Source organism: Neovison vison, chromosome 12 (genome assembly GCF_020171115.1).
Source record: "Neovison vison isolate M4711 chromosome 12, ASM_NN_V1, whole genome shotgun sequence".
Classification (NCBI taxonomy): Eukaryota; Metazoa; Chordata; class Mammalia; order Carnivora; family Mustelidae; genus Neogale; species Neogale vison.
The window spans coordinates 26,262,387-26,288,770 of NC_058102.1; the positions used below are offsets into that span (position 1 = coordinate 26,262,387).

General features: G+C 42.2%; 2 protein-coding genes across 5 annotated transcripts in view; one reads left to right on the forward strand and one right to left on the reverse strand.

The window, feature by feature from the left end:
• CEP83 (centrosomal protein 83) overlaps positions 1 to 3,435 on the forward strand; it is a 137,360-nt gene extending 133,925 nt beyond the window's left edge. For all 3 annotated transcript variants that reach the window (XM_044228118.1, XM_044228120.1, XM_044228121.1), the window contains 2 exons: positions 2,143 to 2,332; positions 3,314 to 3,435. In XM_044228118.1, coding sequence (XP_044084053.1) covers positions 2,143 to 2,332; positions 3,314 to 3,418 — 295 coding nt within the window. In that variant the 3' untranslated portion in view covers positions 3,419 to 3,435. The remainder of the gene's footprint in view (positions 1 to 2,142; positions 2,333 to 3,313) is intronic.
• Positions 3,436 to 4,558: 1,123 nt separating this feature from the next.
• Positions 4,559 to 26,384, reverse strand: part of PLXNC1 (plexin C1) — a 143,892-nt gene continuing 122,066 nt past the window's right edge. Inside the window, exons 24-31 of one of the 2 annotated variants that reach the window (XM_044228116.1) lie at positions 17,607 to 17,661; positions 15,118 to 15,149; positions 14,915 to 15,022; positions 13,556 to 13,719; positions 11,524 to 11,671; positions 8,601 to 8,741; positions 8,275 to 8,349; positions 4,559 to 7,051 (exon numbers count right to left, since the gene is read on the reverse strand). In XM_044228116.1, the coding sequence (XP_044084051.1) occupies positions 6,947 to 7,051; positions 8,275 to 8,349; positions 8,601 to 8,741; positions 11,524 to 11,671; positions 13,556 to 13,719; positions 14,915 to 15,022; positions 15,118 to 15,149; positions 17,607 to 17,661 (828 nt within the window). In that variant the 3' untranslated portion in view covers positions 4,559 to 6,946. Of the gene's footprint in view, positions 7,052 to 7,592; positions 7,719 to 8,274; positions 8,350 to 8,600; positions 8,742 to 11,523; positions 11,672 to 13,555; positions 13,720 to 14,914; positions 15,023 to 15,117; positions 15,150 to 17,606; positions 17,662 to 26,384 lie in introns of those variants that run through there. The other variant, XM_044228117.1, reaches the window with a different exon arrangement.

Consider the following 26,384-nt stretch of genomic DNA (forward strand, 5'->3'; position numbering starts at 1 on the left):
TTCTGATTTTTTGTTTACACACAAACACAGCTAATCTGCATGATGAGCATGTTTGAGCAGAGATGATTTGCCATATTAACTTAGTGGTAATGGCGTTGTTGACCCTTTTGATTCAAGGTAATACAAACTTTTCAAATTCAGCTAATTTCAGTGGTAGCCTTCAGCACAAGACAGTGTCAGACTCTCCTGTAATGGAAATTGCCTAAAATATCAAGCAGTGATGTTTCGTAATGTGCACCTGTCTTCCTTGGGTGTAATTATTACCAAAATGTGAAAGTTGTTTTTTTAGAACACCTGAAGTATATAGACTGTGGAATTCTTGCCTCTTCTTTTTCCTTTCCCTTCTTTTCTTTTCTCTTTCTTTCTTTCCCTCCTTCCCTTTCTCCTTCTTCCTCTTTCTTTCTTTCAGAGAGAGAGCACAAGAGTTGGGGGGAAAGCAGAGGGAGAGAGAGAATCTTAAGCAGATGGTGCTCAGTCTCATGACCCTGAGATCATGACCTGAGTCAAAATCAAGAGTCAGATGCTTAACTGACTGAGCTATCCAGGGGTCCCAAATTCATGCCAGCTTTAGAATTACTCTGACCCAAAGTAAGAAGCCACCAAATTTATTCTAAAACAAAATTCAATTTTACTACTTCTTCTATAACCATTAATTTTGAAATATTATCCATTCAGGATTGGGCACCTATGTGGCACTGATCATCTAGAACTTTGAATGGTTTTGAAAACTGTATTTAATTAGTGGTGTGGTTGATGGTCAGGAAATTCATGTCCAAAAAGGAGATGGTATATAAAGGCATGAAAAGTTAGCTTTTTTATCCCAGATCCTTTTTCCCTAAAGTTAATGGGTAGCTTTACCTTTGTCATTAGTAACATTTCTTTTTTAAGATTGATTTATTTATTTGAGAGTGTGTGTGTACATGTGTGTGGCTGGAGGGGGGTAGGAGAAAGAGAGAAACTTTAGCAGGCTTCTGCTCAGCGCTGAATCCCACGTGGGACTTGATCTCATGACCCTGAGCTGAAACCAAGAGTTGGCTTAACTGACTGTCCTACCCAGACACCCCCATCAGCTACATTTTTAATAATTAGGCTGTAATTCCTGTATTGGGCCATATTTCACCTATAAAAATGATGATTTTGTAAGATTCAACCTAGTATTTTCTCTATTTCTACTTGACTCCTTTGATAATAAAAGGCACCCTTTTAGTTTAAGGAATCTTTTAGTTTCAGGATTCATGGGTTGGTGGAGTGGAGTGGAAATTTTTACTCTTCAATTAATTAGCAAATAAAACTTGAAAATGAGTTAATAATTGGGCTGCCTGGGCAGCTAACTTGATTAAGCAGCTGACTCTTGGTTTTGGCTCTGGTCATGATCTCAGGGTCATGAGATCAAGTCCCTGAGTGGTGCTTCCCATTCAGTGGGGAGTCTGCTGGAGATTCTCTCTCCCTCTTCCCCAGAACTTCCTGCATGTGTGAACACTCAGGTGTGCGCTCGCTCTCCCTCTCTCTCTCAAATCTTTTTTAAAAAGATTTGATTTCTTTAATTTACTTATTTCAGAGAGAAGGAGAGGGAGCATGAACAGGGGAAGGACAGAGGGAGAAGGCAGATACCGCGCAGGGAGCCCCTGGGATCATTTCCTGAGCCAAAGGCAGAGTTTTTTTTTAATCTTTTTTTTTTTTTAAAGACTTTATTTATTTGAGAGAGAGACAGTAAGAGAGAGTATGAGTGAAGAGAAGGGCATAGAGAGAAGCAGACCCCCCGTGGAGCTGGGAGCCTGATGCGGGACTCGATCCTGGGACTCTGGGATCATGACCTGAGCTGAAGGCAGTTGTCCAACCAACTGAGCCCCCCAGGCGTCCCCAAAGGCAGATGTTTAACAGTCTGAGCTACTTAGGCACCCCTAAAATAAATAAATCTTTAAAAAAATAAAGAGTTGAAAGCTTGCAGAACTAACAGTAATACATGATTAAGATGTCATATTTCTATTTATCTTTCTAGATAGAGTTTTATGTATAAATCATATACAGAAAAATTTTATAATTTTGAAGTCCATTTTCTTCCCATCTGAAATTCTGTGAATCATACTGTTCTTCAATAGAGTGTAACTATTAAAGAACAGAAACACTTTTTTTCTTTTTAAGACAAAATGTTCCATTTGAAGAATATACAAGGCTTCAAAAAAGATTAAAGGACATACAGAGAAGACATAATGAATTTCGAAGTTTAATTTTGGTTCCTAACATACCTCCAACAGCATCTATCAATCCTGTTACCTTTCAATCATCAGCCATGGTTCCAGGCATGGACCTATCCTTTCCTCCTCATATGCAGGTATGAGCATTTATGTTCTTGGTTTTTTTGTTTTGTTTTGTTTTGTTTTAAAAAAGCACTAACATTTCTGTAAGTTTTTGCCCATTTAAATTCAGAGTTAAAAACTCAAATCTTTCTTTACTATAGAGATTTGCTGGTAAAAGCAAAGTGGATTTGAATCTATTCTCTCCTTTAGTGATGATGCTAGGAATGAAATCCCCTGGACAGTTGAAAAGAAGAAACTTGACTGATGAGTCTTTGAGTAACCTGGAGTTTGCAGCTCACTCCATTACTAACTGCTGCTGAGCGTTTACTAATGCTGTGCACTATGCATTTTCCGTATAATATTTTATTTAATCCTAATGGAAAATATTTTGAGGGAAGGTGTTATTCCAATTTACGGATGAGGAAGCTGAGTCAGAGGTGAAGTAACTTGCCTAAGGTCGTAGCTAATAAGTCACAGAACTGAGTGTCAAACCTAAATCTGTTTGATTCCAAATCCTGGGTTCATTCTACAAATTAAGTCCCTGAGATACTGAAGGAATCAAATTGATGGGATGATTTTCAAAAGATGATATAATAAGTAATTACATTTTATAATGTTATAAGCACCAAAGATTTTAGTCACTGAACTGAATCTCAGACCAAGTGCTTTGTTTTTAATAAACTACTAAACTCCAGCCTTGTTAGAACATCGGCATGTAAGTATGTCTGGGCCCTGCATTAGTATTTTCCAAATCACTCCCTGGTGAGTTTTATATCTAGATAGACGAACAGACTTTGGGATTTGCCAAGGGCTGGTGCCTGAGGCAGAAGAGAAGCAAGGAATAGTTAGTAGTCTGGCCCGTGATGCTGTCTTCTCAGACTGCTAAAATGGTCATCCTTTCTATGCCAGATGTTGTGGCCTGAGTGAAAGAGCCACTCAGGCTATTGCCTACCAGTTACTTTTCCAGCTGTTTTTCTGAGCTTGCTTCACCCCCACCTTTTTTCTCTACTTTTAAGGAGGAACAGCATCAAAGGGAACTCTCTCTACTTCGCAAAAGACTAGAAGAACTAGAAACAACACAAAGGAAACAACTAGAAGAACTTGGCTCTCCTGGGGAATGATGTTCTTGGAGAAAAGGCAGATAAAAGAGATGAAATCAGTGTGACTCAATAAAGCTTGAAGTTTTAACATATGTGGCATTTAGATACTGTATTACTGTTTGCCAGAACATTTGAATATGCTTCGAGAAAAGGTACTGGCTACATGCTATATTGCATCAGTGTCAGGATTTTAGGATTATACTAATGATAAGCGAAGTATTAAAACAGCTCAAGAGATATTTAGAATATTTATTGACAACCCTTTGAGAATGTTAAAAAAAAAAGGAATCAAGTTTTTAAATTATTTTATTAATTTCACTTCAAAATTTTTTGGCTTTTTTTTTTTTTTTTTTGGCATTTTGCCTAAAATATGCCCATGTTGAATTCCTTCAGCCTCTTTGAGATGGTTGGCAGTAACAGGGTCAGTAAACATTTTCCAGTTTACTTTATACAGGAGTTCTAAACTTCTAGTTCTTGAAAAAAGATGGCAATTTAAAAGTCAGCATTAAAAAACAAAACTTGAAGATATCTGAATATTATAAAATGCTACCATTCTAAAAGCTGTGTGCACATAATTAAAGAACTTAATATTTTTCTATATTGTGTGTTTAATTTTATTTTGACCATACAGTGTGTATTTAGCAATGTAGAAGATCTCATTGTTATTTTCTATTCTAACCCAAAGCCACAAAGTACAAATAATTATATCCTATGACCGTATAAAACAAGGGCCATTCATTGTAAAACTTGAATCCCTTGGGGTCCCTTAGAAATACTATTGGTATTTAATGTTGGCCCCCACTGTTGTGGATCTAACCAAGTTATTATAAATGTTTTATTTCTGTGTATCCCTAACCTCTTTTAAAGGAATTCTGCTGCAATAACTTCACATCAACAAGGCAGAGCTCAAGTCCGCCAAACTAAGTGGAATGTTCATTGTCCAGAAGTCTTCAGGATCAAAAGTCCAGGTAGATAGTGGAGGCCAGGGTTGTAACTGAGCAGTCCTTAGCATCATTTAGAAGAAACTAGATGTACTTACTCCATTACAGAGCTGCTTATTCACATATGCGCTGGCACCCAGATAATTTCCATGGAGCTACTTAGAATAAAAACTCTACTATAATAGAACATTTGAAGAAAAAAAAAAAAAGACAGTCCACATTTACATCAAAATGTTTATTTTTGGATATAGACATTTAAAACATTCATCTCCAAGTACAGCTTCAATCAGGTATACAATAAGAAATAGACTTTAGATCCCTAATACGGAAAAGGTAACAGAAATAATCTTTAAATGCTGCTGTAGACACTAGTGTTAGAAAAAAAAGTTTATAAATGAATTGTTTGCACCAAAAAAATATGCAAAGAAACTTGAAAATAGAAATTGTTTGCCATTTGTTTCTCTGGTTGCTGTTTAATATAGACCCAGTGACTGATTGTCTTCAGCACACATCTAATTTGGCCATTTACTGCATTTGGCTAATGTGATCCAAAATGTGATCTAGATAGTGCTTTTCACTGGAGGATTGACAAACACGCTACATACATTAGTGAATCTTCACACCACCTCAGTGAGGTAGGTTAGAAATATTATACAGAAATTGAGGCACAAAGAGGTAAGTGACTTGCCCAAAGTTCCCAGCAGCATCGTACCCGGAAGAGGAGGTAGGTCTCCCCATGGGACTCATGTGCCAGAGAGCTGGACAGGGACACCCTCATGTAGCATTTACTGAATACTTAGATAAAGCTGTAGCTGATCCTTTTCTTAGCATTTCTGTACCCTAAAGAAGGGGAAGTCTTTTGGGCAACTCTCCTACCCTTGGCTCTCAACTGTCCTGTTATTCTCTTATGAATGCCTTCACATCAAGACTGTCGCAGCCTTAGATGGGGACCAGACCTCTCACCTTTATACTTGTAAGTAACCTATTTGGTAGTATTTTTGAGGTGTGTCCATTGGACAGACAATGGTCAAAAGTGACGGGATTAGGAAGGGGCCTATCAGGGTAATAACTGCTTATTTGATCATTCTGCTGAGGTATCACCTCTTACTCTTTGCTAGATACTAAGGAGCAAAAAGAATTTCATTTTCGAAGACAAACACACTGATATCCTGATCTCCCATACAGTGTTGGTATAAGATTTTAAGGAATAGATGATCAGTGTTTTATTTGCTACTTGGAAAAATGTCTTTCCTTAATCTGGGATTCAGAGCACCAAGGGTAAAAGGTGCCACAAGGAAAGTTGAGAGTTGCTAATTACATTTTTTTTTACTTTTGATTTAATAGAAGGAAAACACAGTGGTATTAAAATTGGTCATGAGCAGCAAAAATTCAGGAATAAAAAACCAGCAATAAAAAGACTACAGTGTAACTGGATAGGGGATTCTTTAAAAAGAAAGGCATGAATAAATTGGGTATTTTGAATTCTTTCTCTTGTGAGGAATACTTTCAAAAAGTACATAGTAAGACTAAGATACCAAGTTGTATACTAATATTTTTCAGGCCTTGGGCCTCAAATATATATATTCATATATAATACTCCAGTGTGAACAGCAATTTCATGAAATGTAAAATGTATCTATTTTTTTTTTCTTGTAATCACACACAAGTATTTATAATCACAGGGTTCACCAGAAATCTAAAGCAAGGAGACACCAAGTACAGAAATGTAGGATTAGGGGAGGAAGTTACTCTTCTACAGTTAGTTCTGATCAAAGTTTTTAGACAGAAATAAACTAATGGTGTTTTGTTTTGTTTTACAACAGCCAACATGTCCACTATCAAATACATTTAGTATGAAAAAATGAAAAAAGGAACACATCAGGACAAAGTGGGTAAAATGCTGTTGCATTTTAAATAAACCTCCTCACTCTCCTTGCTTTAGAGCTCCTTCGTGAGATGGAGGTGAGTTGATGGAGTGTAACTGGCGACCACTGAAAAACACGAGCCCTTTCAACAATGTTGCAACACTGTCAGTTTTTGGTTTAAAAACACACACACACTCACAAATGCTAAGTGTACACACTACCAAATTCTGCGGTCAGCTTTTCCAAGAACTAGTGGGGAAAGTTTCAATGCCGCAAATCCTCGAGGTTGCCCTAACACTCCCGCCTTGTTTCCAAATGACTCATTTCACATTTTCTTGTCATCACTGGCAGTGTCCCTTTTCTGCAGAAGTGCAGTGTAGTCACAAGTGCTACAGAACTGTAGTTTTCAAACAAAACCACTGTTGTCATTGTGCTTAAGTGGAGACTGTAGTTAACAATACTGACACTTGCTTACTGGCCCTGTATTCTCTGTAAACAAGGAGGCTGTTTACAACAACCACTTCGACTCTATTTACAGAAAGGTTCCCACAGTATATGCACAGGCACAATGGTGGGTATGCTTTCTAAAAGCTGTGCATGTGCCTTGGTCTCTGAAAGACTGTGCTCAAAGTGGAACCTGTGTGCAAACTTTAAAAAATTAACGACACAGAGTAGCTCAAGCAGCCATTTTGCTCCCAAGTCGTCTGAAGAATTTTGCCAGATTAAGCCAGTCCCCAGAGTGCTTACATCCACTTGCATTTCTTCTTTTCATCAAATAAGACTTTTACATGCAAGAGTTGTTTCTGAGCTTCTTCCAGCCCTCGTTCTCTTTCTAGTTTATTTAGAATCTGTTGACAATTAGAACAGTTATTTTAGATATTGTGGTTTTAGCATTACAGTTCTAGGGTTTTGTGTTTTTTTTGTTTTTTTAATTTTGTTTTGTTTTTTTTTTTGGGGGGGGTGTTGCATTCCTGTTGCTGTGAGTGGTAAAATCTGTATGAAACAGATGCCAACATTTTCTTCCATCATTTACATACTCACTTTGCAAGTTGTTTTGCTAAGTCATTATCACAGGATCAACAACACTTTGGCTTAAAATAGAAGCTAGCAAGAAGTACCAACTATTTGCTTACAAATATGGGGCCAGACTTCCAAGGCCCTGTTTTATGCATTATGTCACAGCCATTCCAAGCACAGCAAGCATTCTGGGCAGCCAACATGCAGGCAAGTATTTCTTCTTAAATGCAGCAGGCAGGGACATCCTGGTCAGTTAAGTATTTCCCTCCCCTCCCCTCCTGGGCAGTGTGGTGCCTCCTCTCCCCTCCCCTCCCCTCCCCTCCCCTCCCCTCCCCAGTGCTTCCCTTCTAACCCCTGGCCCCTGGAAAGAAGGATGCTTATCATGTTTAAGGAACTCATTGCCTCTACCCTACCTTAGCGCTTCACTTGATCTTCAAGTAGCAAATGGAATTGGTGAGCTATTCTCACCATTGACATGGATAGCCTGTCCCAGCATGACTGAGTGGGGGGGAATCAGGGAAGGGGGAATTAACATATATTTGGAAACAGCGCATCTGATGACTGTGTCTGTGTGAATTCCCAAAGAAAAAAATCCAGATTAAGGAGAATTAATCAAAGGAGAATGGTTTATTGAAATAGTTGCTTAAGTTAGAAATATGTTATACTTTCATATACCTATTGAATACAGAATCTAGGCAACTTAACAAGCTTAGCTTTCATTTTAGCAGATTACAATCAAGCATAAGCTGGCCCTATTTAATAGGACCACTGCTTACTCATCAAAGTTATCCTGAAGTCAGTATGGCTACAGACCCCATTAACTCAAATGTAAATTCAGGCTGGTCCGAAGGTGGGCAGCATGATAAAACTAAGAAGGGGGCAGCCACGTGCAGGGTCTGGCTTGGTGCCAGGATCCCCCACCTCAGACAGGCTTCCTGGCTTCCCTGTCTGGCCGTTAGGGATGCCAGAGCTGTCCTGAAACCTACAGAATGCTTTACACCCAAATCCTGGAGGCTAATATCAGTTTTTTTAAAATGTTATTTTAAAATCTTACCTCATCAAAATATTTTACGATGTATTTGTAGATTTCTGTCAAGGCCACTTCTTCATTAAATTCATTTTCATGTTTCTTAAAGAAAGAGAGTCTTGTTGAGAGGTTCTGAAATGACTTTTTTAAAAAAGTAAATATTCTCTTATTTAGATTTTTTTTTTTTTTTTTTTTTAGAGAGGAAGGACAAGAATCTTAAAGCCAGGTTCCATGTCCAGCATGGAGCCTGATCCCAGGACCCTGAGATCACAACCTGAGCCAAAACCAAGCCTCGAAAGCTGAACCAACTGAGCCACCCAAGCACCCCTCTTATTTCTGCTTTCTAACAATACCTTAGATTCCTGAGTTAAGAATTCTTCCATTTCCGAAGATGACAATGGAGGCAAATCCCTGATTGCTTTGTAATATGATTTTACTTCCTCTTTGTAGGTTGGGATATCCTTGGCATAGAGAAGTTTATTAGTTGGTGCTTCCTAAAAAAAAGAACAGCCACGGCCAAGAGTAAAAAAACCATGGGGAATTTTATAACAATACCAGTGTAGCTGAACTTCCACCATTATTATCTCCTAGTAACAAAGCTTTCAAAGCTTTTTGCATGCAGTGGGCCTTCATAAATGTTGACTGAATGACTGACTGCTATCCAGATAGTTCTGGTGAGTCACTGTTCTTTTGAGGCGGATTAAATGCTAATATATTCTGCCTTCCTCTCATAAAAGAACTAAAATTATTATTTTTGCATGATTTTGAGTTACTGTAACAATGGAACTTATTTCTATCATAGTTCATTACTAATGGTTGTAAAAAGCCTGAATTAAAACATTTGCTCTCATCCTCACCCACCAGTGAATTTTGGCATTTATGAAAGACTTGATTGTAGGTCTGATTGAGCCCTTTATATAACCATGAAAGTGGTAAGTAATTGGCGGTGGTGGATTTTTCTGCTTGTCCCTTTTATTAGATTATAAAGCTCTTCTACTGTTCTTAAGGAAGTACACGGTCATTAGTATTGGGGGCTCTGATGTCTGATTTTGCAAAAGTTCCCTGTCAGCTTGCATGCTTTTATGTAATTATAATAGTGATAATATTAAAAATTAAGATTTTATTTTTAAAAGCCATTTTCCACAAAATTTTTGAAATTCCTACTCAGGGAAAATGGGTGAGTTAATGATAGGGCTGATGTCCCAGTACATTTTTCAGTGTATTGAGGGCACGATGTATTGAGTATCGGTGGCTGCATCATTGTGAAGGATGCCTACACTGAGCTATTACTGAGATGCTTGGCATGTGGTAGACATTGAATGTAAAAGGGTAAAGATGACCTGTACCTGCCTTTAAAAGACAAAGGTACACAGTGGTTACTATGATACCAATAATTAGTGGCAGGGTGTAAAGAGAAACACCACGGAGCTGGACAAATCAGGGATCCTAACAACTTGGAGGGATCTTAACCAAGATCTGCAACCTCTCAGAACTTCAATTTGCTCAACTATAAAATGAGGGTAATAATAACTACATTATGTGGTTCTTGTGATGGTTAAGTGAAATATAATAAGAGCATAGTAATGAGTTAAGAGCCATTTTTCTTCCTGTGAATAAAGAAGCATTTTTGTTGCATTGGTCAGATGAAGAACAGGTGTGGGCAGTGTACAGGGAAAAGTTCATAGAGTAGTTACATTTAGACTGATCATAGCCTCCTGTAGCTCCTGGTACACATGAGGAAGCTGTGTTTGTGGATTGAATGAATGAACAAGAGTTTTACTAGACAGAGGAGTTATGAGACAGAAAGGGATATGAAAACAAGTTCATGGTAAGTTTGGGAAAAGTAAAAGCTGTAGCATAGAAAGTATATGGAGTTTGCCAGAAAAGAGACTTGACACCCAATCAGAAAGAGCCACGTGGCACTGTGAAGATTTTACCTGGTAGGGAATGGGAAGTATTTAAAATTTTTAAGCAGGAGATGGAGAAGACCAGATTTTTGTTTTAGAATGACAACCCAAGACACAGCGAAAAAGGAGAAGGTAGCGGATGAGACAGCAGGGACCAGGAGGCCAGTTCTGAGGCAGTTCTCCCAGGGAAGGGGATGGAGGGATAGAATAGAATGAAGGGAAAAAAGAGACATTTTGGAGATGGCAATGAGTAGTAACCATTTAGGGGCAGGGAGAAAGGAGGAGGAGTCAAGGATAACACGAAGAATTTTACCTTGAGAGACAAGGTGATGCTAGGAAGACAAAAGTGAAGACAGGTCTGTTTTGCAGAAATGGTGGTGACAGTATAGATTTAGACTAGGAGACCGAGGCACCTATGAGACACCAACCACATTTCATTCCAGGCACTCTCTCAAACCTTACACCAAAGGGACACTGCTCAGCATTAAAAGATTTTCTGAAAGCATTTAGGTACTGATACTGCTCAGTTTAATACATTTTGGAGTGCCTGAATAAGACCAAAACATCCCTTTCAAAGTTTGCTCTGTATTTTTATCTTTCTTTGATTTCCTGGGGCTTCTGCTCAGCAAAGCCAAAAGAAAAACAGTATCGATGTTTTGATTATGAATTGACAAACTAGTGGTAATAGAAATCTCAGGCCAGATCTTCTTCCCTGTGAGCAATTTGTTATATTCAGATAGACTGAGTGTACAGTTGACCCTTGAACAACACTGTTGAACTATGTGAGTCCGCTTTACTCTTTGTGGAGTTTTTTCAACATGGTTCAGTACTGTAAATATATTTTCTCTTGTGATTTCCTTGATGTTTTCTCTAGCTTTAAGAATACAGTATATAATACATATAAATATATAAAATATGTGTTAGTCAACTGTTTATATTTGCAGCAAAGCTTCCGGTCAGCAGTAGACTACTAATAGTTAAGTCTTGGGGAAGCCAAAAGTTATAGGGTAATTTTCAACTCCATGAAGGATTGGTGCCCATCATGACCCATTATTCAAGGGTCAACTATATTCAGATGGGATTAATTTAGCTAAGCTGATTTCAGTAGTTTCATAGTTTAGTAGTGTCTGCAGAATGTTTTTCTAGGAAACAAAATTTATACTTTGTGGTAAAGGTATTCACAGGCAGAGTTCGGCAGTAGGATGGGGAGAATAATCTATTTTTTTAAAAACTAGATGGAAAATGAGAGCTTTTAAAGGAAAGCAAATTTTCAGTGACTACCAATGACTCTTTATTGTTTGGATGTTTAAAAGAAAGAATGCTACAACTCACAGGAGTGCATATAAGAAATACCGAAGCTAGGCCTTACCTTCCCGAGTTGCTGCTCTGTGAGAGAAAATGCGTCCATGAATGCCTGGGCAATCACAGATAAACAGCCGTCTATGTGTGGTGTCTTCTTAATGTCAAAAACAAACTGAGGGTTCTTCAGGATGTTTACCCAGAAGCGAAGAGGAAGGCTGTTCCAAAGAGAAATCTCTTCAGATACAGCCCTTCGTAGGAGGCGGCTGCTCTGTTTATCACAGTTTGTAAATGGGTGTTTTTGCCCTTGTTATTGAAGTACGCAAGTCTACTCTGCCAACTATGCCAAGTGACAGATGGCAGTGTCACTCGGAGCAAGAAAGGGTTAAACTGACAGGCACTGCTGAATGGGAGGCCTGGAGCAGGAGAAATGTGAAAGTGGCCGCTGACAAGACTAGAATTTTCTCCAGATCTAGATTGTGTTAGTTGATGGCTACCCATGAAAACATTTCATAGAGTCTCCAGAACTTGACCTCTTCTCACCCCAAGTGCCACACCCTGACCTAAGGCATGGTTGCCTGGGTTATTAGCCCCCCAGGGGCTCATTAATTCTCAGTTAATTCTCTCACAGCACAGAGTAAGATCCAGTCTCTCTGCTCAAAACCCTCTGTGTTGTCCATGGGCCTTGGGATGAAGCCCCTGCAAGATCTGGGCCCAAGCTGTCATCTGCGAGCCTTCACCTTATTCCAACTCCACCACTGGCCCCTTCACTGTTCTCAATGCGTATCAGGCAAGCATGTGCCTCAGGACTTCTGCTTTTGTTGTCCATCTTCCAGAAACTGTCTTCAAACAGATAGTCTCATGGTTTATGCCCTCACCTCTTTCAAGACCTGACTTGAATATCATCTCTGTGAGCTTCCTCTGACCACTGCCCTATTACTCTCCATCCTCCTTTCCCATGCTGTCTGCTGTACTAACCTTCTAATATACTATAATTTGCCTATTTATGGTCTCTTCCGTCCATTTGAATGCAAGCTCTGTGAGAACATGGATTTTTGTCTATTCAGTTCATTGCTATATTTCCAGCACCTAACAGCTCAAATATTTGAATTCGAACCTGGAAATATTCAGAGTCCTTCCATTATTATCTCAACTCGGGCCTAGCAAACTCCCTCCATTGTAAGGAGGAGGGAGGGCCTCTCTGTAGCTCTACTGTCCCGACTCCTGCCCCTGCTCAGATGCCACAACCTTCCCAATAAAATGGGAGCTTGAGGCACCCAAGCCTGGTATAAGAGTGGCAGGACTGGCAAATCAGAGGCTGGGACACAGGATGGGAGTGAACCAGTGTAGGTAGTTGGGACAGACCTGGGTTAAATGGGAGGAGATGAGACCTAGAGCTCTGGAACTTCAGATTTTAATATTTATTTAAAATGCTCTGCCCACCTTCAGTACTTAGGAGAGCTTGGGATGGCCCTGGAAACTTCTATTACTCCTTAACACCGAGTCTTATTCACAGCTCATGGACAAAGTATTTCAAATAACGGTAAAGAGCCATGTTTCTTTACTAATAAGAAGTTGAGAATAGAGCTGGATGCCTCGCCTCAGCTTTAGGTAAAATGTTAGAAAACAAAACAAAACACAGTCCTTTGGCAAACTCTCATAGTATCTAAGTACTGCATTTAATCAAATAAAAATGGAAATATCCATGCAGAGTCAGAGTACAGACAGATAGCTTGATAACTGAAAAATGATTAATCTCTAATGGGAAATCATCATATAATAAAAAACCACAAAATACTGATTTCTTATCTTTTGCTGGTCAAGCTAAATTTAACATTCTATATAAGGTCTTTTCATGCATTAAAGAAAATAAAGTTTGTTTGTTTTGTCCTAAAGAATAGGATCTCAGCATAGGAAGAGTTTTGTTTCTTGTTTAAAAATAGTAACAGAGGAAGAATCTGCTCTGACATGATAGCACACCAAGCCAAAGGATTCTGATCTAAGAATAATGAATCCTTTCGTGACTATCCATGCCCTCCTTTCAGTTAAGATTCTGTCCCAGATTCTTGAAAATAGTAATATCACCTACTATTTGTTCCCACCTGTTTGTTTTCCAAATATGTACGACATCAGGATCTGTGATTTTTTTGTTTTCAGCCTGGGCATCCAAAAAGTCAAAGAAGTATTTTATAGCAAATGGGGCTCTGCTGTTGGGTAAACTCCAAATGCTTCTAAAAAGTTTCTCAAGCACAGAATGAATTGCCACCTGAAAAACAGAGAACATCAGACTTGGGAGACTGGAGGAAAAAAAAAAAAAAAGAAAGATTGGTTTTGAATACAATGGAAAAATAAGATCCTAGTTCAAAGAAAATGATGTACAAAACAGAAAAAACAACCTGAAACGAAAATATGTCAAATTATCAAATGAGGCCAACACGCTCACAGTATGGGACGAGGGCCCTGAAAATCCATGCCCAGGATTACATTTGGTTCATCAGCTTCTTGCTGATAACATTGTTCAGTCAACAGAGAGGATATCTTACAAAAATCTCTAGCAGTTGAAATGGCAGTTGTAGGGCTGTATACATAAACCAAGAAGCCACGGATGTTTAGTTTTAATAGTTATGTTCAGCCTGGAAAAACTCAATGTTGCTCAGTTCCCAGAATTTTTTCATTGCGAGTATTTCCATCATAGGTTTTTATTACGTACTTTCCAAAGCATTTGAGTGTTTTACAAAAGCCAAATAGGCAGAGCTCTGTGGGACAGATGAGAAAATCAAGAGGCTCTGGCTGTCCTCTACCAACTAGACAAATCTACTGAGCTCTAAGCATACCTTCTGCTATACTCTGAAGAAGCGTGCCCACCCGGAGACCAGGGCCAGGTGTACATAATAGCGTTTATATTGCTAGTCATTTCAAGGTGAGAAAAAAGGATCACCACAGACTTCGGCTAATCCCACTACAAACCAGATAAAGTAAAATTTTCTTCTGATTTAGTATTCCGCTGGCTTTTACACCTGACACTTTTATAGAGGAACAGCATTCTCGACTTTAAAATGAAGGGAAAAAAAGATTTACTAGGTTTATAGACACTGACCCCACCCTTCATTTATCTGCAATTCAGAGTGGGAGTTTTATCACTCATCTATAGTAAGTAAACAAAAAGGAATAATTATGCCATCAACCTAAAAAATAACAATAGTGAGATGGTGGGTAAAGGGACTGGGAACAATATTAAATCCCTGATTGAAGATACAACAGTCAAAATTTGTAAAGTGCTGTTATCTTCATGGCTTATAAGAAAGAGGACGGTAGGAAGTGTTTACAATTTAAACTTTCATTTTGCTTTGCTAGAAGGCACAAGGGATTTGTAACATTTTCACACTTCAGTGGAAATTAAGTCAAACACATCATACACCCCCAAGGTAGCCGTAAAAGCACTCCCAGAACAGTAAGCGTACCTTGGTCGACAGCAGCTTCGTCAGATACATTTCTTTTACTTTGAACTTGTGCTTCCCTCGATGTCTTTTTCCTTGCACATCTTGGAATGCTTCTGAATCTGGTAAAATCTAATGGGAAGACAGTAGAAGCGTTACCCAAGGAGACCGTTTCTGCTACAGAAGGCATCCAACTCAGGGGCAAGCACAAGAAAGACTGAGCTCACCAAATGGCAGTGGTCTTCTGAGTATTCCACATCTGAATGCCGGAGAAAGGGAGAGAAAACAGTCTATTAAAAAAACAACCACGGGCTAATTGGCCTTCTCATAAAATGCCCCATTTGTGCTATAAACAGAAGAGGTTACTTGAGCTCTTCATAGGTACATTTTTTTTCACCCTGCTGCATCTCAAGATCTTAACAACGTGACGACAGAACGGGCCAGGGCCTGGAGTAGGAAGCAGGTTCCCAATAGGCTGAACGGTCCCTTGCTGGGGGCGGGGATAGGAGAGGTTCAAGCCTTCTCCGTTAGCAAATGTACCCATGGCACCTACTGAGTGCCAGAGGCTTCTAGGCGAAGAGCAGTGATAAGACAGACCTAGTTCCCACCCCACCCCCAATGGAGTTTACATCCTAGCCAATGAGGGACTTTCTATGGTTAATTATACAATTAATTATATAACTAGAATTGTGATAAAGCTTGTGAAAAAGTATATGCTAAGAAAGTAACTAACGAGGGTCCACCCTACTCTGGGAGGTTTCTCAGAAGGAAGAGCGTTGGAGCTGAACCTAAATGAACGACTGGAGTTAGCCTGGCAAATGGAGGAGACCCAAAGACAGGAGGAATGCACCCCTTCTGGGATCGGAAAGGACAATGAGTTGGAGCTCCTAGAGCAAGTGCAAGAGTGGCACAGGGTGGGGAGAGTCCTGAAAGAAATGTGGCAGTGAAGGGAGTGGTGAATTGGGGGGAAAGAGGGAGTAAGGCACTAGGTTTTCTGTACTGAAGATGAGGGAGACTAGAATACCTTGAAACACTAAGGGAAAAACTGCAATAGGTGAGGAGGTATAGACAGTTCAAATGAGAGATGATTATCTGTGGTGTAAGAATGTCTAGCAGGTTGGAAAGGATGGGATCAAAGGCACAGGTGAGAGACTGGCCTTGGAGGAGAGAGGCACAGCTCTGGGATGCCAGGGAAGGCACAGAGGAAAAACCGGGCAGACACAGGAGGGGTGGGAGGCTTGGTGCTGGACATTGAGAGAGTTCTGATTCCAGTTTTCTCTGTGAGGTACGGGATCAAGTCAGCTGGTGATAATGCTGTGTGGGTCAGAGCTTTGAGGAGAGAAGGCAGAATTCTGGAGAACACAGAGCGAGCTACCTAGAAAAACACAGTGGAGGCAGGCTGCACTGAGGGTCCTGGTCCTGTTGGGCACCAGGCATTTACAGTGACTCCAACTGCACTTTCCTCCAGTGGTTGCCTGGGTATAGGTTCAGAAAAGGCCAGTAGTTGGGTTCATCCAGGGCTGGGGTTGTGACTGAGAGGGTGGGGAAAGGGGACAGGCCCAGGAGGTTTGAAGGATTAGCAGGGGAGTGATCAAAATGATGACTCTCAGCTGAACTGGACAGAGAAGCAGCAGAGGCATTGACTGCTCTGAGGTCCCATGAAGAGATCCAAATGCAAGATCCCCAAACAGTAAGCTCTACAAAAGGCCTGATCTTTGAAGCTTAAAATACAAAGCTCTTCCACTTTTTAGAAGGACACCAATTCCCCTCTGCCAGAATGACAGTCACCTTCTGGAAGATGCCTTCTGTCACTATAGCCAGATATAATGATAGACTGCGGTGGGGCGGGGGGAGATCCCTAAAAGGGTATTCTACAACCTACCAAATTATCCTTTCTGTTTAATTGGAGTCCCTGCATTCCCTATTTGCACTGACTAGGTCTTGGGACCTACGAGGCTGCTCCTAGTATTAAATCTAGAAATCAGGAAGCCTCCCCTCCAGGTGTGTGTGTGTGTGTGTGTGTGTGTGTGCATGTATGTATGTATGTATGTGAAGTCCTGTTATGAGGCCCGGAACCCTTCTAAGAGCTGAACTGACTGTCTTGGCTGGGGTGTATTTTCTCTGGAGACAAACCTGGGCTAGGATCTAGGGATTTTCTCAAGGCACCATCACAGTGTTTTCCTGTCCAGAGGTGGTAGGGAAGTGGTAGAGAGTATAGAGACTAGTTTATAGACTTCCCCATAAAATCTCCCCATTTAGTTTGCCTCACTCACTTTCTGGGAATCTTGCAGAGGCTATCAAAGGAGATTTGGATTTCTAAGTGGATTATCTTGTTTGATCACCACTTGCAGGGCTGTGTGATTATCTACAAGCTTCCCCCTCATTTTGCCAGAGGAGTCTCCTCTCTTAGCCCCCATCCTACTGGAAGTTGGCACAGAGCGAGGAAGGCTCATCTCCTGTGCCGAGTTTAGGGTTGTTGAAGGCAGCAACTTCCTTAGTGCTGGGCTGTCCCAGTCAACCACTGGTTACTGTTTCCTGTCCTCCTTGCATGGCTCACATTCTTCAGAAGAGAAACACATTAAAATGGCTTTTCTCCGATTTCAAAGAATTACATAGCAACAACTCAATCTCACTTTTGTGACGATACATCAGAGAGGCAAAAAGCAATACTTTATAAAGGGGAGTAAGAACAAAAGGTGAACATTATATTGGTTACCTGAAGGAAAATTTGCTATCTTCTTAAAGACCTTTATAGTGGATCCATTTGATATCTGAAAGCAAAGATAAAAAATATATGAGTTTTCAAAATTTAATGTATTTCTCCACTTCATCCATGAATTAGATAGCTGGATGGTTCTTGCATTCTCTCACTTATTAAATATTTATCAAGAATTTCTACATGCTGGGCACTGTCCTGGAGGCTGGGGCTATAATGATGACCAAGACACTATCTCTGCCCTCAATGAGCTCACAGTCCTGTGAAGGAGACGGACAAGGCAGTGAGGTGTAGTGAGGCTGGGAGGGGCAGGCCAAGACACTGTAGGGCCAGTGGGATGTGGACCAGCCCTGGAGCAGGGGAAGACAAAGCTGTGCTAGGATGCACCCTGGCCTCTCAGGGGTCAAGAGAGGCTCGGGCCACTAACTTTTTGAGGTTCCTACTATTTTAAGAAATGCTGAAACAGGTGTTCAAAAACTTATCTACAGCAGGTATCTAATCCTGGGACAGCAATTTCACATCTAGGTATATACCCAACAGAAAGAAGTCCATATCCCGAGAGTTAACTATTTGTAATTGCCCCATATTGGAAACAACCAGATATCATCAATGATGAAGTACTTTGGGGGTATGTCCGTACCATAGAATATTAAACAACGGAAGTGAGCAAATTATTTCTACATACTGCATGGGTAGACCTCACAATGATAACGTGAAGTAAAGGAAGCCACACAAAAGAAAATGTACTGTGTGATTCCATTCACATAAAGCTAAAAAGAAAACAAATGAACATAAAAAAAGTCAAACTATGATGTCAGATGTTTGCAGGAGAGGAGTTAGTGGTAGGGAGGGGACTTCTGAGGAGCCCGTAATGTTCTCCTTCTTGACCTGAGTGGCGCTCACAGGAAGTGCTTACTCTGTGACCATTCGTCCAGCAGTATACTTAGGATTTAGTCTCTTTTCTGCAGCTATATCATTTTTTAAAAAAGCTTGTAAAGTCATAAAAATTGCATATACTTTTAAATAAAACTTTAACCTTTAAGTATGACTTATAGGAAAGCACTAAACATTCACTAATACTAAGTGTGCAGCTCAGTGAATGTTCATGTATATATATACCTACATAACCACTAGCCACATGAAGATATGAAATATTTCAAGGTCCCAAGAAGCACCCCCATTTTCCCTTCCCAGTCAGTAACCACTGCATCCTCAGGTAGAGGTAATCACTAGTCTGACTTCCACCTGCTCTTGAACTTCATATAAATGGAATCATATAATGCAGCTGACCCTAGAATAACATGGGGGTTAGGGGTACTCCCCCACCATGCACAGTTGAAACTCCACATATAACTTTTAATTCCCCCAAAACTTAACTGCTAATAGCCCGACAGGAAGCCTTACCAAGACCAGTCAATTGACACGTATTTTGTATGTTTTGTGTATTATATACTGCATTCTTGCAATAAAGCTAGAGAAAAAAATAAAAAGATCAAAAGAAGATACATTTATAGTACTATACTGTATTTATTGAAAAAAATCTGCATGCAAGTGGACCTGTGGAGTTCAAACCTGCATTGTCCAAAGGTCAACTGTTATATTCTTATGTCTGGCTTCTTAGGGTCAATAAAAGGTCTGTGATGTTTATCCACATTGTTGTAGCCACCAGTAGTTCTTTCTTTTAAAATTACTTTGTATTGCATTTATGAATCTACTACAAAAAAAATTCCCATACAATAAAAAGATAGAAGTACTGATACATCCACAGCATAAACCTCAACATTATGCTAAGTGAAAGAAGCCAGTCACAAAAGACCACATAGTGTACGATCCTATTTATATAAAATGTCCAGAATAGACAGATTTATACATACAGAAAGTAGATTACTTGTTGCCTAAAGCAGGGGTTGGAAGACTGAAGAGCGACTGCTAATGAATTCAAGGTTTCTTTTTGGGGTGATGAAAATGTTCTAAAATTAGATTGTGGTGATGATTACACAACTCTGTAAATGCACCAAAAACCATTGACTTGTACATTCTAGAAGGTGACCTTTATGGTATATAAATCATCTCAATTTAGAGCTGCTAAAAAAAAGTGCCACAGATTTTAAGTGCACACATTTGACAAATAAATGCTTTTACCACATTGACACACTATTGTAATGCCCATGCATATTCTCTTTCGTCAATAAAGTCAAGAGTTCTCACCTGAAGCCTTTTGGGACTGTGCAACACAGGGCCAAATGGCCCTCCGGTGCAGCCCTCCCCTGCAACCAACCAAGGAGAAGCAGCACCTTTCAGGCCAAGGGGACTAGCTGCCAAGATGCAGAGGGCAGGCCTCACTGTTCTGAGGGGCTAGTTTATAAAAATTTAAGACAAAGGGGCCTTGAAGAAGAGGCAGGTCAGGGATACACAAATCCTTGCCTTCATTCTGGGATTGTGGAGGGAGGATTAATGCTATTGTTTTGGAACATGGTCAGCTAAGTGCTATTCCCATCCATTCTCAAGTTCTCAGTCTTTTGAATTCTAATACTACTTTGGATCCAGCCTCCCCCAGTTGGGGAGAAAAGAGAAACCTAGAATTTCTCTTCTGGGCTGCTGCACGTTGGTTATCAGAATGTACAAACCTGCTTAGCAAGCACCGAAGGATTAAAGCCGAATCCCCTTCAGGTCGCACCACAGAGGAAGGAACACGGAGCAGAGCCAACCCTGCACAGACACCCTGACTGCAGCTGTCCAGCCAGCTGTGTCTAACCAGCTGCTACACTGAGGCCAAAGGCCGCCAACCACTGGTGGTCACGGCATCTTAGAGGGAGGGGGAGTTCTAGGTGCGGGGACTGGCTGGGCCATCAGGCCTCCGACAAGTGTCTCCAGCGTGGGTTCTGAACTCTTATTGAATTCTGCTCTGCTGTTATTGCCAAACATCCTCTCCTTTCCCCTTGAGCCATTCATTGTTTCCTGGTTGATTTTTTCCTTTCTCTTCCATATTTGATGCAATTAAAGTAAACACTCTGCACTGGCACCCCCTTAGCAACACTCAGACACCAAGTTTATGAGACCGTTTGAACAGCGTTATAAAATTCCTCCCCAGGAAGAGCTGGATAGGCTCTGTTTCTAAGCCAATAAATATCTTTTTATAAAAGGAAGCTGGTGGTTCATTCTGGGTAATTGTCAAAGAATGAATCCCAAATGGATCCTGTTGAGTGTGGAGCCAATACTCCACTACTGTCAGACGCTTTGTTTGGCTAAGCGTGAGCACCCTCGCCCTGTAAGCACAAACACCACGGATGGGCCTTCCGATAAGGAGCGCTGCCAGAAGTTCAAACGTCTTCTCAAGAGCTGGCAACGACTCGCGGCTGGCACTGAGCTCAGGCATTAGGAGAGCGCAGACGCAGCTTGTACCAAGGAAATTTTACTCTGAAATTATCTCCCAAGAGCAAGTGTAAAGCATTTTATTAGTGGATGAGTTGTGTGTGTGTGTGTGTGTGTGTGTGTCTGAGCCTGCGTGTGTGAGTGTATTTCTAACTTGCACAGCTGCTCCAGGGCTGGAACATTTCCCCCCACGTGACACTTTACCGCCATTGTGAGACAGAAACTAGTTTATTTACAGATGTTGAGGAGCGGGGTGGGGGTGGGGGGGAAGGTTTCCATTTTCTATTTTGCACAAGTCAGCTGCTGCCGAGTTAAGGACAGAAATGTCTTTTTGAAAAGGGCCACAGAATCTAAAGTGTTAAAAATATGATGCTGTTTGTTCCATCTGAGGAGCTCCAAATGCTTTCCTAAGAGTGACTCATTAATCCTCCTGTACTCCTGTGAGGCAGGGAGCATCCTCTGGGCCCCTACTTTAGGAATGAAAACCAAATTAAATCAAAGAAAGATTAATGTCACTAGATGGATCTGCGGCAGGAATGTTTCCCCAGCCCAGAGCAGAACTGGTAACACAGGGCTATTTCAAATTAAATTCCTTCCAGCCTCACAGTGCTCCAGGATTCAATGAGACAAGAAGGCTCTACCCCTTCGGTGATGACTGGCCAATGTTGGAACAGGGTGGAGAAAACTAGAGACTCCTCCGGCAGCAGCATTAGGAATTATGACCACACAGGGCTAAACGGACTCATTTCAACAATTTCAAGTCACTCCTGAAATAAACAGAAGGTACACATCCTCCAAAGCATGTGCAATGAAGGTTTTCTTGTTGTAAAATATTTCTCTGCAGCAGAAGTTGAAGAAAATTCCATAAAAATAGATTTTCTAGATATATAAGGTTGAACTTGGATTTAACCTTACAGATCTGCCATTTTTGTAGGTAAAAATGGTCAAATATTGACCATTTCATATTGTTTAGCCTAAGAGAAAAGCTAGAATTTTAGCCTAAGAATTATATGGAAAATTATGAAATTTTGTGATACTTTTTTTCTAAAAGAAAAAAAATTAAAAACACAATAATCAATACAAATCACCATGTGGAGGGCGCCTGGGTGGCTCAGTGGGTTAAGCCGCTGCCTTCGGCTCAGGTCATGATCTCAGGGTCCTGGGATCGAGTCCCGCATCGGGCTCTCTGCTCGGCAGGGAGCCTGCTTCCTCCTCTCTCTCTCTCTGCCTGCCTCTCTGCCTACTTGTGATCTCTCTCTGTCAAATAAATAAATAAAATCTTTAAAAAAAAAAAAATCACCATGTGGAAACCCATCCTGGTATCTCTCATTCCTAAAATGATATTCTATGGAAAACCGAGATCTACTCAACTAGTGTTGCCCCTGCAACCGCTCATCAATTCTGTTCTCCCCGTCTACCGCTTTGGCTCTTCCCACTGACATCCCAAGGCTGGAGGCAAATGAAAAAGGAATCTAATTTCTCAGGGCCAAAGGGATAACCTTGCTCAGTCCATGAGCAAAGGAGGCTCAGGACTCATCAGAGTGTTTAGAAAGGACCCACCAGAAAATTCTCAACACCCAAATCACACATGTGGTTTTTGACACCCAGGACAGAACGCTAAAGGATTTTCTTGCAACTAGTTACAATGCCAGTAGGGCTTCTGCTTCTTCTTTGATACCTGGAATTAAGCCTAGGCCAGTAGCAAACTCCCTCTGAGGATTATCAGAGAGAACCCTAACCTCATCCTCTGGGAGCGAGCTTGGCCTCCAAGAGGGTGCCTGAGTTTGGGAACCTAAGCACTCCCCTGCTTTTCTCGGGCTGGAGTTGTGAGCTCTTTGATGCCTGAAAGAGGCCTCCTATCTGAGGGAGGCAACCACTGTGCTCTCCAAGGACTGCTGGCCTTTAATGTTACTAAGGTAGGATTAGAAATAAGGAACCATTCTAATAAACTCACTGACACAAGGTCTGTCAGAAGATTTGATAAACTCACTGACACGAGGTCTGTCAGAAGAATTTAAGAGATGTTACCTTCTTGACTTTGACATCAGAGACAGTAACTATCAGCATCTCTCATGACGCGGTCCAGTTTCCTAGCCAAGGCTGCCTTCGAGGCCGGGGCCACAGGCTACAAGCCTGCTTCCAAGCAAGGACAGGGTGCAAATGATTCCCTTTGCATTGGCTTCTAGCCTTGGAGTACCCGTGAGAAGAGTTATGTGAACTTGGTCAAGTTCCTCAGCCCCCCTCTGCCCTGACATGGGAATGACAGGATCTACCTTGCCAGGCTGTAGCGAGGACTAAAACAGTTGCCGTTTGTAAGAGCTACTGGAACAGCCCAGTGGGCAAGAAGCGCTCCCCTCATGTTAAATAAATAAACAAATCAATCTCTGAAGTCATCCACGCTATGAGAGACCTTTAGTCAAATCCCTTTACCACAGTGTCACGGATGACACACCTGACTGGAAGGACCCCTGAATTTACCTAGCAGACACTTTAGAACATTCCACGAGCTTTAAATGTCATCTGAATGACAACTGTGGCATTAGCAGAGACCGCAGTGGCATTAGCACAGGCCTGTTGTGAGAATATTCTTCAACACCACGAGTGGTTAGTCGTCTTTTCTGCCCTCAGACTCTTGCAGCTCAGAATGAGACGTGCGATGTTCAGAGAACATTTCCTGCCGGACACAACACCTGTTCCGCACCCTCGATACCACCCCCTAGCAGGGTGTGAGGGCCGTGACACTATCCAGTGAAATGTCACATGGGGGTACAGGGGAAGGGAAGAGAGAGCCTGGACCCAGAGACACCCCCCCCCAACTCCTCAGCTCCAGAACACACCGAAGTTTCCTTCATTGTAAATGACACACAGCGACGGCCAGTTAAGGAACCGCTTGGGGAAGATGTAATTATAGGGGAGAAAGATGCCTCTGGCTTAGTGTGTTTGTAGAGATGCTGGTTTTACCCCTTGTTTGCCTGGGACAGAATGAGACCTCAGCAGACATTTGCCCTCCTCTGCTCTCATCTGATGGAAGAGCACCTTCGCCGTCGTGAATGTGATCAGTGCTCATGCATGCAGACAGTGCTGTGGTCCCTGCAGAAAGCAATCCTGCCCATGTCTGGGGTTGGCGAGGACGCCTTCCTACAGAAGACAGAGCACGGCCAGCAACGGGGGGCTGTGGAGATTGCATCTGGCCCACGAGATGCTGTATTTTTGCCGTGTCTTCAGATCCCCTCCAGAAACCTGTTCTTCAAATATTTGGACAGTAAATCATTCAGAGACCAGCTACACTCTATTTGCCCTAAGGACAGAAGAGGCAAGAAGAAACAGGCTCCCACTCCAGCAACAGGACTTTGTTTAGATAGGAGGAGGAACTGGCCGTCACTAAAGATTAACTTTAAAACCTAACTAATTTGGGCTAATTGGAGGGAGATGAGTCTGAATCACTTAAAATTCTGAGTTAGACCCTATTTTTAAATGAAATATAGTTTTTTGCTTTCAAGCACTTACAGTGACTCAAACTAGGGTGCTTTAGTAAATGAATAAGAGTGGTAATTAGCATCTTGTCTCTTTGGAGGGAAAAGCCAGCTCTAGGAGAAAATTTTTTAACGAAAGGGCAAAAGTAAGCGTCAGCCTACCCCTGTCGAATTACTCCAGATTTTAAATCTGCGGGGGAACTACTAAACGGAGTACAGATTTAGGCAGCCAAGGGTGATGGAGGATACTTTTTTCTGAGCAGTCTTTGAAAAACAGGGCATTTGAGATGGTCCATGCGTAGAGAGCACAGGGCCGATGACCTCCCCAGTTTCCTTCAAGCTCTCTGAGTTTATTTGCCTTACGGCTTAGCTTTTTAAACATAAGGAGAATCCTTTAAGCCCTTGTGTCCTAGTCTTGTCATTTATTACCACCATGTGGCAATGCTAGGGTATGAAGCCAATAAATCATTTGGACGGGAAGTGACTACAGGCCGGATTAATTTCATTATCATCCTTAAGCAGATAGGTGTCTAGCACGGCCGATGTCTCCAGCGAAGACTGATGTCCTATCTCTCCTGACAGCCTTCCCCTGACCTTCCAGACAGCTATGGTGGCTCTTCCCTTTCGCTGCTGGAGAGTCTAGTCCTGCCTTCCCCCCAGCCCCAAACCCCTTCCTTTGTGGCCCACCTTGTGCCCTAGCTAGGGTTGCTAGGGGACGCCAAGAAGCCTATCCGGGCTGCCCCTCCCCCCCCCACCGCACAGCTGAGAAGGCAAGCACCCTAGTCAAGAACATCAAAGGAGGGCGTCGTGACGGGGTTCCTTCCAGACTGGCCAGACACACACTCACTGCCCAGACACAGGGAAGGAAGGAGATGGCTCCCAGGCTTCACTGAACTTCAAACTGAAGCCATACTAAGCCCGTCTCTAAGGACTTCCACTCGCAGGGCAGCAGCCCCGACCTAACCACCTCCTCTCCATTAAAACAGCACCCACCCCCCACCCCCAGCAGTGTGTCTCGCCGTGCTGCGCGTCGCAGGAAAGTCCCCCGGGGAGTTTCACCAACTCCACCGGCCAAGAGCTCTTGGCAAGAGGACACCAGGGTTGGCAAGTCTGAGCGGCAGGAGGGCGAGTCCAGAAGCAAGTTGTGGCTCTGTAGCTCTCTCTGCCAGGTGCTCTCCAGCAAAGGCTCTGGGGACAGCACCCAGCCAGGGGTCACCCCAAGCAGCTCTTCCCAAACTGGCTCTGGGAACCACTCAGCCGGAGGGCCCGAGGGAGAGGGGTCCTCAGTCCTCTGCTCTCTCGGGAGCAGTCTCTTCTTCCTCCGGGGGGAGGGGGCAGCCCGCAGGCTCCACAGGCCTTCCTGTGCCAACCACGTGCTCCTGTGACTTCGAAAGACAGGAGGCGCCGACTTTCCAAGAGGTCTGGGAAGCTGCTCCTGCCCCCCTCTACCGCCAGAAGAGCTCCTGGGTCAGGGCCTCCGCTCGCCGCCGTCCCTGAGCGCCATCTTGACCCTCCATCACCCAGAAGCTCTCCATCCCCTGCCCATCTCTGAGTCCCTCTGCTCATCTCCATCTCAACAGCCACTATGTCATCAATCCTCACCTGAAATTCTCCTAGCGGCAGCTTCCAAGGGCCCCCCTGTTACCAGGTTTGTACCTCCCACCCATGTTCCACACACAGCCGCAGGCACTTCTGAGACTCAAATCCCTCAAGATCCTCCAATGGCTTCTTTGGGGACAAAAGTCAAATTCCTGAAGAAGCTGACAGAGCCACACAATAGGTCCCCCTCCCCCCTCCCATGGGCCTCCCACCCCACTTCTCTGCCTTCCGCCTTGACCGGCTGTGGTGAACCCTGGGGCCCAACTCTCTTGGTCCAAATCTTGGCTCCGCCACTGGCTAGCTGCTGGTAAACCTCCCTGAGCCTCAGTGTACC